The 19,260-nt window shown below is 42.2% G+C and overlaps 1 protein-coding gene across 3 annotated transcripts in view; it reads right to left on the bottom strand.

Annotated features, from left to right (window-relative positions):
* PLEKHG1 (pleckstrin homology and RhoGEF domain containing G1) overlaps positions 1-19,260 on the bottom strand; it is a 291,716-nt gene that overhangs the window by 111,052 nt on the left and 161,404 nt on the right. For 2 of the 3 annotated variants that reach the window (XM_064292170.1, XM_023548536.2), the window contains one exon: positions 394-917. In XM_064292170.1, the coding sequence (XP_064148240.1) occupies positions 394-801 (408 nt within the window). In that variant the 5' untranslated portion in view covers positions 802-917. Of the gene's footprint in view, positions 1-393; positions 918-12,845; positions 13,030-19,260 lie in introns of those variants that run through there. The other variant, XM_023548512.2, reaches the window with a different exon arrangement.

Here is a 19,260-nt window from a genome sequence, read left to right as displayed (position 1 = left end):
GTCATTAGGAAAGATCAGTTGCTAGAAAAGGACATCATGGTTGGTGAAGTAAAAGATCAGTGAAAACAAGGGAAGCCCTCAATGAGATTGCCACAATAGCCACAACTATGGGCTCAAACCTACCTAGGATCCCGACGATGGTACAGGACAGGGCGACACTCCCTTCTGGTATACAGGAGGTCACCATGGGTCGGAGCCACCTCCACGACAACTAACAACGACCCAGCGAGGGCAGCCCTGGGGTTCTCTTACATCACCTCCCGCTGTTTAGACACAAACACCACTTCTGCATCTCAGGATATAACACACCTCCAACCCCTGGCTTTGCTCTTTGTTTATTCTGCGAGCATCTTTATCCTGCGTGATAAACTTTAAAGACCAAATCGGTCTTACCTCTACGATGCTTTTTAAATCCTGCACGTATGTCCTTTCCGTCTCCAGAATTTCTTGCACCACTCGATCCACATAGAGGAGCTTGGGGCTCGAGGTGGATTCTGTGCTGGCGTCGGTGGCTCCGTTGGCTTCCACTCTCCGCTGTGCCCACAGCTGCCTCTCTCCGCTGCCCTCCGCGCCCTGCTGCTCGGCTGGGATGGCCCTCTGCAGCTCACTGCTGGAAAACGGCCTGGCTGGAACCAGCTCCAGCCTGATAGCCCCGGCCTCCTTGTCTTGGTTAAACAAGCCCAGGTGGCTATTTGAAACCAAGGTCACCCTGCTGCCGAAGGAACCATGGCTGTCCCGGGAAGAGGCCGAGGAAGACGTGGAGCCAAAGCTGACGGGACGGTCACTGTCCGAAAGCTCCATGGTCCTCAGTTCTTGGGAGCGGGGATGCCTGGCTGTCTTGGGGAGATGGTTTGCTCTCTTGGAATCTGGAATTTCTGTTAGAGCTGATGGGACTTCAAGATGTAACTGGTGCTCATCTACATACGTGAAGAGAAAATAAGAATAAAAAGGACAAGATAAGCAAGAGGGACAAGTAAGCTTCATAGGAGAGGTTACAACCTAGCCTAGATGTGTACAGTGAAAACCAAAAAGGTAGCAAGTTTGCTGCAGAAGGAAATTCAAGGGTACTTGTGGTAGATGGAGCAGCAGCATTAGTTTCTAAAGCATTGCCTGGGAGCTTGCTAGAAACGCTGAGTCTTAGGCCTTACCCCAGACCTATGGAACTTGCATCTACAGTGTAACAAGATCCCAGCATGATCTGTATGCACATTCCAGTTTGAGACTGACCGCATCCATTTTCACCAAGTATGGTCACCTGGGGTGACTATCTGTAGATTAATCCAGTTTTACTAAATTAAAAGCTTGAAGGACAGGACTTAAGTGATTCTTAAGTACTTTACTGTGTTCTTGTTGAAAATATATACAGCAACCTCCCCCCCGCCAAAAAAAACGAAACTCTTGCCATCGAGTCAATTCTGACTCATAGCAACTCTAGAGGACAGAGTAGAACTGCCCACAGAGTTTCCAAAGATTTGCTGGTAGATTCAAACTGCTGACCTTTTGGTTAGCAGCCAAGCTCTTAACCACTGTGCCACCATGCTCCATAAACACCAAGACATACACCAATTAACAGTTTCTACATGTACAGTTCAGTGACATTGATTACATTCTTCGGGTTGTGCAACCACTCTCACCCTCCTTTTCTGAGTTGTTCCTCCTCCCATTAACATAAGCTCACTGCCCCCTGAGGTTCCTATTTAACCTTTCGAGTTGTTGTTGTCAATTTGATCCCATATAGATAGATCTTAAAAGAGCATAATGCTCAAGGCAGACGTTCTTTATAGTTAAGCTAAACCAGTGTTTGGGCTTCAGACGACTTCAGGGGATATTTTTGGTTTAAGGTTTAAAGATTATCTCAGGACAATAGTTACAGGGGTTCATCTAGCCTCCATGACTCTAGAAAAATCTGGAATCCATGACAATCTGATATTCTGTTTTACATTTTCTCCCTTTTGATCGGGATTCTTCTATAGAATCTTTGATCAAAATGTTCAGTAATGGTAGCAGGGCACCATCTAGTTCTTCTGGTCTCATGGCAAAGAAGGCAGTTTTTCACGGAGGCAACTGGACACACATTCCATTTTCTCCTCTTTTTCCTGACTCTCCTTTGTCCCCTGTTGCTCCAGGCAAATAAAGACCAACTGTTGTGCCTTAGATGGCTGCTTGCAAGCTTTTAAAATTCCAAACACTACTCAATGAACGAGGAGGTAGAACAGAAGCACTGAACACATTATTAAGCCAATTAACTGGGACATCCTATAGAACCATGACCTAAATCTCCAAATGAAAGAACCACATCCCATGAGGTGTGTGGTTGTACATAAACAGCCTCAGTAGCTACCTTTTTTTTTTTGGTCATTGTAAATATACCTATCACACAATTTTTGCCAATTCAACTTTTTATCAGGGCTTCCAACCAGTTTGTTCTTGTTCAAACCCTGCTGAGAATCTGCATTTTCATCCCAGATACACTGAATTAGAATCTACAGTTTAACAAGATCCCTAGGTGATTCATTTTTTTTTTAATTGTTTTTTATTATGGTACAATATACACTTTAAAACCTCTGCAAATTCAACAGTTCCTACACGCACAATTCAATGGCATTATCACACTCTTCATGTTGTATAACCCTCACCCCATCCTTTTCCTAATTATTCTACAACCATTAAACTCAGTGTCTCCCAAGCAAAACTCCCCTTTTCCTTCCCCCTCCCACTCACCCTTGGTAACAACTAATCATCTTTGGTTTCTACATATTTGCTTATTTCATATAAGTGAGGCCATACAAGATTTGTCCTTTTGCGACTTATTTCACTCACTACAATATTTTCTAGGTTTACTCACATCGTAGCATGTATCAGGACTTCATTTCTCTTAAAAAAAAAAAAAAAATTAGTTTCTCATTCAAAAATTTATATACGAATTGTTTCTTGACATTGGTTGCAATCCCTGCAATGTGCCAACACTTTCCCCATTTCCACCCTGGGTTCTTCATTTCTATTCGTCCAGTTTTCCCGTCACGTTCTGCCTTCTGCTTTTGCGCAGGTGTTGCCCATCTGGTCTCGTATACTTGTTTGATTTAAGAAGCATGCTCCTCACATGTGTTATTGTTTGTTTTATATTAAAAAAAAACCGTTGTCGTTTAGTCAATTCCTACTCATAGCGAACCTATAGGACAGAGTAGAAGTGCCCCACAGGGTTTCCAAGGAGCAGCTGGTGGATTTGAACTGCTGACCTTTCAGTTATCAGCCGAGCTCGTAACCACTGTACCACCAGGCCCTCACTGTTTGTTTTATAGGCCTGCCTAATCTTTGGCTGAAAGGTGAACTTCGGAAGCGGCTTCAATTCTGAATTAGAAGGATGTCTGGGGGGCCATAGTCTTGGGGTTTTCCCCAGTCTCTGTCAGACCAGTAAGTCTGCTCTTTTCTTGTGTGTGTGAATTTGGATTTTGTTCTACACTTTTCTCCCACTCTGCCTGGAACCCTTTATTGTGATCTCTGGCAGAGCAGTCAGTGGTGGTAGCTGGGCAACATCTAGTTCTTCTGGCCTCAGGCTGGTGGAGGCTGCGGTTCATGTGGTCTATCAGTCCTTTGGACTAATCTTTCCCTTGTGTCTTTGGTTTTCTTCCTTCTCCTTTGCTCCAGACAGGATAGGACCAATAGATGTATCGTTTGCAAGCTTTTAAGACTCCAGATGCTACTCATCCCAAGTAGGATGTAAAACATTTTCTTTATGAACTGTGTTATGCCAATTAACCTGGATATCTTCAAGACCATGGTCCCCAGCCCTCAGCTCCTGTAACCTGGTCCCTCAAAGTAGTTAGATATGCCTAGGAAGCTTCTATGCCTGTGACCCCTGTGTGCTCTATTACACATATGAATAAAAAAATTAAAAAAAAAAAACCAAACCTACTGCCGTCGAGTCGATTCCAACTCACAGTAACCCTATAGGACAGAGAAGAACTGCACCATAGAGTTTCCAAGGAGCGCCTGGTGGATTCGAGCTGCTGACCTTTTGGTTAGCAGCCGTAGCACTTAACCATTACGCCACCAGGGTTTCTATATATATGAATATACATATACAAACACGTATGTAAAAATATCCACAGCCTAACCTATACACGTATGTGGGTATACTCCTATTCTCCCTCCTTACCTTATTGAGCATGTGTATCTGCCTGTAAGTTATTTATTTTTACTGTCGTTGTAGGGTTGTATATGCTATAGTATTTAATATGGTTGCCTTTCTTTTTTTTTTTCCCTTGTGTTTCTCTAAGTGTCTTCCTTTGCCCCCAAAGGGTTTTCAAGGCTGTAATTGTTACAGGAGCAGACTGCCACATCTTTCTCCCATGGAGCGGTTGATGGGTTCGAACTGCTGACCTTTTGGTTAACTGCTGAGCACTTAACCACTGTGCCACTAATTATACAGTCAGATAATATAGAACTAAATTATGAGAAAAATTATATATATTTTTAGAAATGGGGCTGTTATTCTTTTCTTATACCCTATTCTAAAGGCTATCTGCAAAGCAAAGATCACTTTAATATCCGTAACACTTAAATATGATACTGGTTCCAAAAAAGTCCTCCATGAAGTTTAAACTTTCAGGAATTATTTTGGTAGGACACCCAAATTTCCATCTTTTTCACTGACAAGGTGGTATCTGCATTTTTTTCCCCTAATGAGATCCCAGGTTTATAGAAATGAAATGTTTTGCCATGAAGAGTGTGATTAATGAAGAAATTTGCTTCATTTTGGCTGGTTAAAAAGACTGGTTACCTTAACACCAAAATTCATGTTTATGGGTTTTGTCAGAAAAGTAGAAGAATAAAATTTACATTTTAGAGGTTATACTACGACAATACATAGAATATTATATTCTTCTATATACGTAGGAGCTCTGGTGGTATGGTGGTTAAGAGCTTGGCTGCTAACCTAACCAGAAGGTCAGCAGTTTGAATCCACCAGCTGCTCCTTGGAAACTCTATGGGGCAGTTCTACTTCATCCTATAGGGTCGCTATGAGTCGGAGTCGACTCCATGGCGAGTTTGGTTTTTTTTAATATACGTGGGAAGAGGGTGCAGTGGTTAAAGTGCTTGGCTGCTTACGGAAAGGTTCGTGGTTTCAACACACCAGCCACTCCATGGGAGAAGGATGTGGCATTCTGCTCCCGTATTTACAGCCTTGGAAACCCCATAGGCAGCTCCATTCTGTCCGATAGGGTCACTGTAAGTAAGAACTGATTCGACGGCAGTGGTTATATACATAGGATATATACGCGAATATAGATTAATGACAATTTTCCATCAGGAATATGAATTTAGTTTGAATATAAAATAAAGATCACCAAACAGCTGGTTCTAATATTTCTAGAATATAAAGAATCCAACAAGTCTGTATCTGTCAACATACTGACTTTTTCTAGATAGGTTATATTCATGCATATATTAAGACAAATTTATAATGCAAACATTAACATTATAAATAAAAAATACAGGAACTTAGGGTCAACAAGAAGGAATGGTAAGAAATGTGTAGGAAATGAGTAATTTACCAGCATGACCACTACCACATGGTATAGTTCGTTGCAAATTTTTAAAGCTTCTGCAATATTCTTTTTGCTTGCTCTTTAACATTTTGGGCTGCCAGGGTAATAGTACCTTTTTTTTTTTTTTAAATTGTAAAAATATAGGTAACACAACATTTGCCAGTTCAACATTTGTCACTTGTTCAATTCAATGAAACCAATTACGTCAGCCATGCTGTGCAACCATCACCAACACCCATTGCCATGTTCTCCATCCCATAAACAAACTCAATGCTACCTAACCAGAGTCCCCTCTTTTCCCTTCCCTTCTGCCCCTGGTAACCACTGTTAAACTCTGACCTCTATATATTTGCCTGATAATAGTGCTTTTTAAAGATACTTCTAAAGGTGGGAAAAAGTGGGATGTGAAACTCAGGTCAACAGAGGATGCCTCTGTGGGTAAATCTTAAACAGCTCCATGAAGCGGGCACTGTTCCAAGGTAGACTTCATAAGTTCTAATAACAGGACAAGTATTCTAGGCCACTGGGACCACCCTTATTCTTCTAGCTGCCAAGCAGGCACTTTATAAAACAGAGTATTTCAGATGTTTGGAATCTGTAGTATTTAGTCAAGCCTTCTGCACCAAACTAAATATCTCCAATTATCAATGACAGAGTAAAACATTTAAAGTCAGGTCATATAGTGGTCTGTAATAGAAGACTGCACTTGCTAATGGGTAGCATTTTTTATGTTGATTTGCTGCTTAGAAGATAATTATAGTTTTTCTCACATAAGGAAATATACCTCATAAAAACTGTCCAGTCTTGTTCTCACCTCCCACAAAATAATTTAAGATTTTCACCCTGTCTGGCCTCCTTTCTAATACAACTCACCAATTATTAATATTTATCATCTAGAGCTGAGCTGTTCAACACGGTTGCCACTCCCAACATGTGGCTATTGAACACTTGAAATGTGGTTTGTCCACATTGAGATGCGCCATAAGTGTAAAATACATACCAGATTTCATAGGCATTGTCAGAAACAAAAACAGAAAATATCTCATTAATAATGTTTTCATATTGATTACATGAAAATTAAAAATTACATATGTCGCTCTCATTATACTTCAGTTAGACGATGTTGATGTAGAAGTCTTCTAGATAATTGCATTATTCTATGAGATATAAATTGACTTCCTACCAGTCCTTGTTCAAATAACAGTGAATAAAGAGATGCATACAATTTGACTTTTTCCCTCATTCATTAACTCACAATATTGTTATGGATTAGCAAAAATAGAGCCGGGAGACAATCACTGTGTATTAGCTACGGGGGTAACTGATTTTCCATGATGAACTGGAACACGCAGAGGGCTACAAAGGAAGACAGCTTTCTCCTTCGCCTTGAGTGAAAGATGTAGGCAGGTGGTAATAACATTTGGGTAATGTGTTGTTTTCCTTTGCTTCCTCTAACTTCTTTCTCCCCAAATCCCAAACACTGGCCGATAATATAACACCTTCTGAGAACTTCTGGCCAAACATTGCCAACGGCCCACATCCTGTGGATCTCCCCCTCCCACCCCCCACCCCGCCCCAGGAGACACTGAATGTTTACTGAATAAAGAACACAGCAAAAACAGTCTGTACCAGTCATGGGAGCTCTCTCCAAACGTGAAAAGTAGTCCCCAGGGAAGAAAGCACTCTGTTGTATGGGTTGGGATCAGTTGGAAACCAGGTTGAAGGCACCTGGCTGGTATCCATCTTTGCACCAGGGGATTCAGATGAGCTTGTTGTCTGGGGTTCCAGGCCTGGCACAGGGGTGAGGAGGGAAGGTGGTGGGCCCCTGGGTGGATCTCCCCACTACTTCCTCCAAGGCAGCATGTTCATAGAATGTGCCTAGCTGCCTGTTCCTCCCCTTCTCCACCAACAGTCACTACTGCTGTCCCTGCTCATACCAGAGGGAAGGGCAGGAGGCACAGGCAGCCAGGTCACATCATGCAGATCTTTTGACCACGAACACCCTAAAAGAGGCTGGCTCTATCTTCCTTGAGATTCCTGGTCAATCTGATCCTTGGTGAACCTGGTGGTGGAGGAAGCGCATGTAAGGGGCCCTGGGAATCCCACTCCTCCTAACAACTAGAAGTACTGTTAGCTGAAAACCCATCGTAACACCATACTCCTTTTGGTGCCATTCTCAATAAGAAGAAAAAGTGACTACCAGCTCCACGTAGATATGCTTTCACACTTTTAACTTCATAAGCCCGTCTCCTGAATTTTTTCTATGCTAAAGAGCTCCGATTCCTTGGCTTTTCTCTATTTACTCTTCAAACTCTCACTATTCTAACTGCTTTCCTTTGCAACTTCACTGCCAGAATCAAAACCAGCACCTCGTGATTCTAATTAGTGTCTCAGCATGATTTAGGTTTGATACAGAACTTTCCATGGTAGGTTAAATCCAGGCTTCTGGGACGATGTTACATGTAGAAGAGGGGACTTGATGGGTTCCACTGGTTAGTTCTCCTTGTCGTAACTCTCAAGGAGAACCTACTCTACAAGGTAAAGCACAAACTCTATTCACAGCAGGGGTTCAAAGCAATCAGGGTTTCCAAATTCTGCTCATTGCTATTCTAGACACCAAACGCTAGTCTGAGTCCATTGGCAGGATGATCACGGAAATCAAGAGAAAGTGCCGTGTTCAATATCAACAATAACTAAATTACATAGTTCCTGATTTTTTTTTTTTTTTTGATTATACTGCCTATGAATTACCCTCAAGGAAGGGGAGGTAGCAGGAAGACTTAAGTGTAAGCAAGAAGTTACTCTATGAGACTGACTTGATTTGTATGCTTTCACTTAAGGCAAAATAAAAAAAATAAACAAAATTAAGACTCTCCACTTCCATCTCTAGTTGCCACCTACTTCTTTTAAATCAATTTTATTGAGGTATAATTTGCATACAATAAAATGCAATGCAATATTTTAAGTGTATAATTCAATGTTTTGACAAATATTTACATCCTTGTAGCCACCACCATAATCAAATTTTATTCATATTTTCTATTTTGTCATACATCAGTCTTTCAAGAAATTTCTCCACTTCATGCAACCTGTCTGATTTTTTTTTTTATGAGCCAAAGTTATAAGAAAGACATTTATTTCAAAGGCAACATTGGGTATTTGAAAAGCATCCTCCTACCCTACATACCCCTGAGGTAGTGCACTGCTCACTAGTTAAAAGCCATCGGATAGCAAAATGGATTTTCATCTCTTGGTTTTCTGAAATACCACGCCGACTTCCTGTATTAAAGGCAAGGCCAGGACTATAATCCCACATGTTCTTTAATGCTTGGTGTGTTCAATCTAGAGAAGGTGATTTTCAAAGTTATTCGTAGCTGTTTGGTAATGAAGAGGCAAAAAACAAACAAAAAAACAAACTTGTTAACCGTTAATTCCTTAGTTTTTAGCAATGTGCTGTGATTACACAAGACATCGACATTAGGGGAAGCTGGATGAAGAACATATGGGAGCTCTGCACTATCTCTGTAACTTTTCCGTAAATTAAAAATTTTTTCCAAAATAAATAGTTGAAAAAAATAATCTTATTATCACTGAAGAGACAGTAAAGCAAGCGTTCGCACAAAAAGATCAAGGATAGGAAATGACATTTTGCAGAATTCTTGTGCAAATGAAAGGTAGCCGGTTGAACAAGAACACAGATTCCTTCAAGTTGTAAAGTGTGACACTAAATACTCAGATAACTTGCTAATGGCTTCCTATGGCAGTCAGTGGAAACTAAGCGGTACAATGGCGCCTCAGCTGAGAAAGGATTAGACACTTAATGCAGCTGATGGATCAGATAAGCCATTTTAGCTAAGTGGTGACTCTAGACTTCCTACATTTGAGGACTAAAAAGGGACCTAGGGGACTTCCCTAAAGGCTTTTTATGCAAATGTTGCTGTTTTTACTTTTATTGTATGCTTTTTTGTGGTGACTTGGTGTTGAAGGTGAGGGAGATTGGGGGGACAGGGCTAAAACCTACCTCAAACTAGCCCTTGTGTGGCCACTTACAGAGGGGATCGACTATTTGTTGTTCACCAAAATCAACTCTGCCCTTCCTCCTCAGTGAATAGTTTCAGCTGAACACACTCCCAGCTTCATTTGCCATTAGACATGGCCATGTGGTCAAGTTCTCACCAATGGAATGCCGTTTGGGGCCCGTGTCTCAAGACATTAGACATGGTCCCTTTATATTCTTTTCCCCTTCCCATTGGAACCCAAATATGGCAGGAAACTTGCATCAACCATGAAAATGGTATCAATGCCCTAGAGTTTGGCAGGGACTTTCTGGGTGGCGAAAATGGTTAAGCACTGGACTAGTAACCAAAAAATTGGCAGTTCAAACCCATCCAGAAGCATCTCAGAAAAAAAGCCTAGAGGTCTGCTTCTGAAAGGTCACAGCCTTCAAAACCCTAGGCAGTACAGCTCTACTCTGCTCTGAGGTGGAACAGACTCAATGGCAGCTAACGACCACAGAGTCTGGAAGGATATCAAGGTAGAAGGGAGCTTAAAATACCTAGGGCTGGACCTGCTCTGAGCCACCATTTAAAAAGCCTAGCCATCCTGATGCTGGAGTCCCTGAGTGGTGCAAGTAGTTAACTCATGCAGCTGCCAACCAAAAGGTTGAGGTTCAAGTCTACCCAGAGGTACCTTGGAAGAAAGGCCTGGAAATCTACTTCCAAAAAATCAGCCACTGAAAACCCCATGGAGCACAGTCCTACTCTGGCACACATAGGGCTGCCGTGAGTCCGAGACAACTTGACAGCAACTGGTGGTTATCCTGAAGCTGACATCTGGAGAGACCATGTGATGAGACCACAATGAGACAGAGAGGGACGCCAGATGTTGTGGACCCCTGTTGTTTGAGAGTTTCCTGCCAAGGCACCAGACCTGTAACTGTGAAGTCTTTGAGATGACCTCAGCCCAGTCACGTCTGACTGTAACTTCCTGAGCAGCCTCAGGCCAGAACCACCTGGACAGCCTCTCCTGAATTCCTCACTCTCAGACACCCTGAGAGATTATAAATGACTGGTGTTGTTTTAAGCCACTGAATTTTGGGGGGACTTGTTATGCAGCAAGAGATAACCCAAACAGTCTCTACCGTAACAGTTTAGAATCACCCTATGCACCACTGCTAAACAAAACAAACAAAAAACAAGCTCAAAGTTCCTTCATATGCCTCATTAGTTTTTAGAAATTTTATAGATGGGAAAAACCAAGAATAGGGTGGTTGGGTCACATCGTGCTCCAAGCTGAATTGTGAATCAGAAAATATGGTTTCCGATTTCTAGTCAATCATTCCTTCTACTTGGATCTAGATTCATAAAATAGGGTAGATAAAGAGCTCATAGACTAGAAAATGAAGGAACAATCTATTTGTCTAAAGCACATGGTCCTACCGGCCAAAAAGACCTACAGTAGTATGTGTGTTTGTGTGTGTACAAAGGTATGAATGTGTGGTCTAACTCTGCGTAGAGAAAGAGCTCAGAGGACCAGCCACAAAAACAATGATGACATAATACTCTCCCCTTTGGTCAGAGGATTTGCATTTTTGCCCTGGATCTGCACCAGCAAGGTTTATATTTGAGTCTTTGGTTTCTTTGTGCTCAAGTGAGCCAGCTGGACCAGGTGACTTCCTCAGGTTCCTTCCAACCTTGAACAGATGAGCCCCACCCTGAAATAAATAGCAAATCACTTATGCCACCCATTCCTACCTGGAGTCACAGCAGAAGCAGTAACCACCTAATAGCAATTTTCCCCTACATCCTACATGCCAGGCCTTGGATGATGAAACATGTCATTAACTTTGCCAAGGGCTTGAAAAAAGACCCTCTATTTTCAGTTTAAATTAAATAATAATCTATGCTCTGTCTTCACTTTGAACAGTACCTTTTTGTTAGTGTGAAAATAAAAGTCTTAGAGCGATAACTAAACAATGAGAGTTAGGTATCTATGTTCCCTCTTGACTGACTACATCAACTCCAGAAACATCTCTGTACAGCTGGGAATAAGGAGTTAGGCTAAATAACATTTTCTTAAAGAAAACGGAGGAGGAAAAACAGGAGAAATCCCAGTGAATAACAACAGCACTCTGAGTAAATAAATCCACCCATAAAGCACACGAAACATTTTCTCACATAAAAGGAGGAGGAAGAGAACTTAGTGCGGCAATAGAGACCTGGGGAAAAATTCATCTCTCAGGCACAATATGGAACTGTGCAACGCCCTGTCCTCTCAGATACTTAAGGGCATAGAAAATGGCCATAACGTACCACTGAGTAAAATGGGTGGTTTATAAAATATGTGCACAATGTGAGCCCATGAGCCCAACGTGAACTTAAAATACCACTCATTATTCCACATTAGGCAAAAATCGAAAGGATTACAATAAACTGTTAACATATCAGTTTAAGCAACTAGGAGGATAAATAACTTCTTGCCTTTGATGTTTATTTCTACTTGAAAATTTTTCTTCAGTAAGTCTATTACTTTTACAATGTGGAAATTAAAATCACAATCTCAAAATTATATCACATATTTAAAATTTTTAACTTAAAATTGATTTTTATGTTCAATATATGATTAATGATTAATTACAGAAATGCTGAATATATACGTCTTCTTTCAAAAATCAGTATCACTAATTCAGACAATAAAAATAAAATCAGACTCTACCGGACCACAGCATGAAGGGCTGTCTGAATACAACCCTCCCCTCCTTCTGCCCAGTCACAAAAGTATTTCCTATCAATAAACTCTCCAAATGGAAACTGCATTGTGACTTAGTCAACTTTGGTTGCCACCAGTCTCAGACTAAATCCCAGCACTGCAGTGGCTAAGCATAAAATTTGCAAACATTTATCTTGTTCCTCCAGCTCAGCCTGCATGAACCTTGCAAGGAAAGCACGCAAAGAAAGCACGCTGAAGTATTGAGCATTCAAGGCACAATTCATGCCTGTAGATTTCTCCCCTGAGTCACAAACATCAGCTCTCTAGATGTTTCAACCTCACGTTAAGGACAGGTCAAAAGCAAAACCAACCAAACCTAAACAAAAACGATATAAGACGGACTCCACTGCAAAGGAAGGAAAAAAAAAAAAAAAAAGAATCACGCCCCCCCTCCCCGACTAATTCCATTGTGGGATACCTCCTTTCCCAGGACGTCATCGCGTTTGTAAGAGAACAGCTGTAATCTTTCCAGCAAGCTTCTGTCCCTGCACCGTCCGGTGAAGGAAGCCCCCCGCCCCAGTTTCTCACCGCGGCCGGCAGAATGGCTCTGGCTCTTCAAAGACCGAGTCCGTCCCGCAGCAGTTCTTGGGGTACAGTCAACTTTGCACCCACCTGTCCTCCACTCGGGCTCAGCCCCACGCACGCCACCCCAGCTGATGCGGGTGATCTCACTGGTAAAAGCAGCCCGGACGAGCCTGTGCAGCGCCTTCCGTGGAAATATTGCCTGAGTCAGCTTTTATCTCTCAGAACCCAACGCACAAAGGCTTTACAAAAACCTGATTTGCAACTTTCTCACTGCCTTCTTCCCCCTAGTGCGCAGACCACAGCCTTCAGCATCACTAAGAGCCTTAAATGAAACATGACATCATTCAATTGAGAAACGGGACAATAGACACCACTGTGGGTGACTGGAAAACGCACACTTCACTGAGCAACACCCTGCCACTTCCATTCTTTTGTCCACATCAAATGCAACCCCCACTCGCCCACAGCTGCCGGGCTTTACCTTCCCGGCTCCGTTCCTGGTTCTCATTAAACGCCACAAAGTAAGTGAGATCTTTGGCGCACGGATATTTCCAACTGCACTTCCTGAATTAGGAGTTTGTATCCTTTTTTTATCCAATTACAGGGACACATCTTTAACCGAAGTTTTAAAGCAGAGTCGAGACTGGGGGTGGTGGTGATGGTCGTCAATGACGCGCAGTTAAAGACAGTTTGGAGAATTCCGTTCAGTTAACAAGACATTTAATAAATCTTTTAAGCAAAGTTAAACAAGAATACATTGACGCTTGATTTTTTGAAAAAAAAAAAAAGTTAAAAAAAAATCTACCTTAAGACAAATATCTAAAATCTAAATTTATTTCTTTTTAATGTATAGGCATTTCTTAGAAAAAAGTTAAGTTCCCTGATTTTATATTCATAAATATTAAATAAATACAAAAATGGTTTAACTTCCACCAAACTTTAGTAAATAACTTTAAATTATTTGGGGTTTTGACTAAGGCCACCTGTCCTTCTTAAAATGCAGTATCTATTTTTTATATAAAGATTATAAAAGGTTCATATTTGAAAAACGGTATCAAGTTCTTTAAATGAAAGTCTCTAAAAGTACAAAAACATGGTTGTAAACTGATACTAGTGCACCATGGGACTAAAACTCCAAATATGGATATATCTTGTATTGACACCTAGAACTCAACCATTTCAAAGGGTGAAAATCCTTTAAAATAGAAGCTCCACTCAGAGCATTCATTTGTGGTTATGAAAAAGAACAGTTGATCATCTTTAATGTGGCTATTTCTATCACGCCTATGAAGTGATTTTAAACTAACAACATAATAGGATAATTTATTTTAATGCACATTTCCTTTCAAATAAGGCTGAACATAAACAGAGCTACTTAAACCATTTTGATGAAAATGAACCTGTTCAGAAAACAACTTGGGATGATTTCTTCCCCCTCAAATTCACCAGGTTGATGGAAATCACTAAAATCATAGATGCTGGCATCACAGATGCAGAAAGGGCAGTTTGAGAGAGAGGGCCCTCTCCGGGCAGTGGGGACTGAGTCTCAACTGCCATCCCCCAGCCCAGCTGAGCTTCTCCTCCCCCTCCCCCTCTCAGCTGGGAGCACCAGCTCAAATCCCATAAGCCACCCACCCAACCTCCCACAAGCACTCTAGCCGAAGCTGCCTGGTACCCTTCTTAAATAGCTGTCTATTACACTTAGAGTAAGCGTCACATGGTCTCATGTTTAATAATTTTCTAATTATCTTCTCTCTCCTACCTTGGATTGTAAACTGGGGGAGGGGGGGTACGGCAGGGAACTCTCTGTGTGTATATTTGATACTCACGTGCAAGACCCAAACCAAACCAAACCCACTGCTGTTGATTCGATTCTGACTCATAGTGACCCTATAGGACAGAGTAGAGCTCCCCCATAGGGTTTCTAAGGCTGTAATCTCTATGGAAGCAGACTACCACATCTTTCTCCTGTGGAACAGCTGGTAGGTTCAAACCTCTGACCTTCTGGTTAGCAACCAAGTGCTTTAATCACTGCACCACCAAGGCTCCTTGCGTGAAAAATACAAAGACTAAATTTTCAGATAGGGGAGTGTATATAAAGGCTCTTGGATTCTTCCTGACTCATTGGTTTTCTGTGTATATCCTCAGTTCACAAGTTAACTACTTTCATCTTCCAACAAAATGTCATTGTGCATGGATTTTTTCTTTTTTGGCCAAGAAATATTTTTAAAAAGTTATTTCTGAGAGCTGTTATGTATGTTACAAGCAGACAAAAACAGCAAAGCTGCTCTGAGTATGGATGGTGGGCAATCTGCTAGGCTGACACACTATACAAGTGATTCAGTCCTGAAAGATCAAACGGCTCCACGGGATAGTCATTTGTTGGTTTATATGTGACTCCTGCTTCAGCTATGTCATCAACTTGTGTGAACAAAGACCTTTCATATCACCTGCAAATAAAAAAAGCCACCATATACTACATCCACAAATATCAAAGGTTTAGATTTTTAGAATTAAAGGTTTTTCTAGAGCAGAAATTTTTTTTTATATAAACCTGCTGCACTCGAGTCGATTCCGACTCATAGCGACCCTATAGGGCAGAGGAGAACTGCCCCATAGGGTTTCCAAGGAACTGCCAACATTTTGGTTAGCAGCCAAGCTCTTAACCACTGCGCCATCAGGGCTCCGTATGTATATATGCATATACATATTTTATATATGTATATATATACATACATACATTTTTGCATTTATATTTATCTCAGCACCAAATACGTGCTGAAAGAATTAAAAAGAAATAGTGCATGAGGCCTGGGAAGGGATACTACAGACACGTAATGGCAGAGGGGAAAAGAAACGGAAGAGATCACTGCATTTCCTGAGCGACATCCAAGGATCTTCCACACCTGAGAGCAGCGGAGCCTTCTGAGTCTCAGTATTTTCTCAAGGTGCTGGCTGGCTCCACCTTAGCTCGGTGGTGGCTGTGCTCTCCAGTCCTTCCCATCTCAGAGTCCACACCCCAGCCACACTGGAATGCTAACTGTTCCTGGAGCTGTGCTGCTGTCTCCTGCCACTGTACTCTTACACATGCAGTCAAATCAGTCCCAACTCACATAAGGCAGTGGCTTCCTTGCACTGCTCGCTGCATAAGTTATTTGCTAAAACAAACCAAAACAAACCCAACCCAGTGCCGTCGAGTCCATTCCGACTCATAGCGACCCCACAGGACAGAGCAGAACTGCCCCATAGAGTTTCCAAGGGGTGCCTGATGGATTCGAACTGCTGACCCTTTGGTTAGCAGCCGTAGCACTTAACCACTACACCACCAGGGTTTCCTATTTGCTAACAGAGGGGGTGAAAAGATTGCTTTTGCTCAGCAAAATTTCTTCTTAAATGATAGTGAGATTGGCCACAGATAAAATGCACATATATACCTGGTAAGTGAAAGATGCCCTTATTGGAAAGCTGCTCTTTTTAATTTCCTCCCAGCACTGGTTATACAACCAGGAAATAGGGGAGCTATTCACAGTATCCCACCAGGAACGAGGAATCAAGGGGTAGAACGACAACACATACAAGTGACATGTCCATTGCAACCAGAACACAAACCAGCCAGCAAAGAGTACAAGGCCAGCCTGGTGGCATAGCTGGAGGAAGACCAGAAAGTCCCTGCCGTTTAAAAACATCTCTTCCCAGAAGTTGGCCACAAGGCCTGGAATTCCACTACTAGAAGGCGACTCTTTTTGGTTTAAGGCAAAAGTCATCAGTTGAAACTCTAATACCACCGGGGAAGGGTGTCATTAACACTGTAGTGTGAATTAGTCTGTCCAGCCTTCCAAGAAATTATACAGGGTCTTTTTAGGAATGAAGAGTCCCTGGGTGGTACAAATGGGTAATGCACTTGGCCGCTAAGTGAAAGGTTAAAGTCCACCCAGGGGTGCCTCAAAAGAAAGGGTTGGTGATCTGTTTCTGAAAAATTAACCACTGAGAATCCTATGGAGCACAGCTCTACTCTGACACACATGGGGCTGCCATGAGTCTGAATTGACTCAACAGCAGCTGGCTCCTGGTTTTAGGAATGAGACCACATTGCAGTCTTCTAATAGGGCTGGGGAGGATAAGGGAAGGAGGCACAGGGCAAGCAATGCTAGGGGCTTCACAAGGTCTGACCTAACTGAGACACTTTGCTGACTCTGCAGCCAGGCAACGGCTCAAAGAAGCTGGGCGGCGAGGATGAAAAGATGGCCAGGAGAAAGAACAGGGGCAAAGGCACAGCTGAGGGGCAGCATACGTTTGTGGGTTCAAGGACAGATTTTGCTCCATATAACCAATACTGGATAAGGCAAATCTAGGCAATCATTTTACTGGAAGTTGTAAGGGGCATTTCAAAATGCAAATAATATCTTAGACACGGAGCATAAGAATGTAAATGCTGGGGCAGGGTGGGGGGGGGCGATGGGGACACTGTTTATCGTGTGATTTATTTAAGAAACTACCATCGTGACACGTTTCTCAAGGCAAATGGTAAAACAAATTATTTTCTGAAGCACAGGCCATCGACAAAGCATTTTTATTATTTTTTAGTCTATTTAAGCTTTTTTTCTTTCTAAGATGTATTTATTACTCCAGAGCTGATGTCAGGATCGAGGTGTGGCCCGTGAGAATTACAGGCAATAAACAATTGCAGAAAATGAAGGCCTAAGATCACATTTTCTAGGAACATACCACAGAATCAATGTGATAAATATGCAAATCCATTACCTGCCAGCAGGTGCTGCACACCCTCAGTGACCTCCCTTTGGGGGGGGGACACACTGACCTTCGTTCTGCAAGTGCCACCTAATGTTCCAACACCCCAATGCTGCAGTTGTCGATCATTAAAAATCTACACGCACTCTCAGAGTCCGCTCTGAACCCAGAAAACGCCACCAACTACAAACTCTGCAACGCTATCATTATACAAGAGTCCCCGGGTGCTGCAAACCCTTATCGCGCCCTAATGTGCTAAAATGTCAGTGTTGAGGCATGGTTCAGAGGAACTGTAGACAACAAACAATCCAACAGCCCTCTCACTGTAAGGGGCAGGCCTGCCATCATGACCTGCCCTTCCCTGCAGTCCAGTCGAGACGTCCTCACATACCAGCTCTGCCATACAAACCATCCTGCATGGCCTGGGAGGGCCCTCACTCGGCCTCTGAATCACCGCTCTGCTCCAGGACTGCCTCCACGGCTCTTTCTCTGCTCCTCTGATGACCCTCAGCTCTATTTTTCTCCAATCCTTTAGCAGGCTATTTTGGTCTTCATTTTCCAGAGATGATGAAACCCAGCCCTAATTATTTCTAAACTGAACAATTTTTAGATATCAAGCAAACAATATGTTACAAATAGTCTCTTGCTTTCAATAATGTCAGTAACATCTTTAAGGCCATCACTGGAGCACTAGCTGTGCTAAGCACAATGAACTAATTATCCCTCTAAGAATGCCGTCTGTTTCCAGACCCATTTTTCTCTAGGAGATAACCCACATCTAATCCGTTCACAACTAGAGGCATTCAATACAATCTATACTTTTTTAAAAACCCCAAACCAAAAAAAAACCCAAGCACTCTAAAAAATGTACTTGAACTTGTAGAAGGGGCTTGGATGCTCTTTTGAAATCCTGTAGCAGTATTTTCCAAAATATTAATTAAGGCAAGGATCTATTATAGTTTTAGAGTAACAACCACTGAGGCGCATAACCTTTATGCCATGCTTGTGGAGCAATTTCATGTCCTGGCAGTGGAGACACGATTCCCCATGCCAGCCCTTCTTCTTTTTCAGGCATAGCTCCAGGACAGTGGAGCTGGGGGAAGGCTCAGTTTAACGTTGCCAGCTGCCTCTCCTTTGTAGGCCCAGTGATAGTGGCTACAGAGCAGCAGTGATGCAAAGCAGTGGAAGTGAGGATATAAGATCGCGAGTGTGACATAAACAGGCTGAATCAATCTCTGAACCGGTTCTAATCCTCCATCCCACCCCTGGAAATTACAATCATTTAGGATCATCTCTGCCCGTCTTCTTCTCTTACTCCCAAAGCCATATTCAATGTCATAGTGGCTGACAGCTTAACTTCTACGAGAGCAAGTGAATTTCTCAATGGTGACTTTCCTCAACGGAGGCTCTATAATTTTAGAACTGAAGTGGGTGGTCTGAGTTTATATTCATTTGGTCTCTTGCACCAAGTCACAAGACCAATCCCATTTAGGCAGAAATTTATGAAAGGCCAAATCTAGATTCTACTCCGGGAAAGCAGAACTTATTGCTCTCTAAAAGCATTGAAATGACATTACTTTCCAGGATTTTTTTTTTTTTTAAATAAAGAAGGCAAGAAGGATAGCAGGCCTTAGGTATATTGTCATTGCTGTTAGTTGTCGCTGAGTTG

Source organism: Loxodonta africana, chromosome 1 (assembly GCF_030014295.1).
Source record: "Loxodonta africana isolate mLoxAfr1 chromosome 1, mLoxAfr1.hap2, whole genome shotgun sequence".
NCBI lineage: Eukaryota > Metazoa > Chordata > Mammalia > Proboscidea > Elephantidae > Loxodonta > Loxodonta africana.
This window is presented reverse-complemented; position numbering and strand designations above follow the sequence as displayed.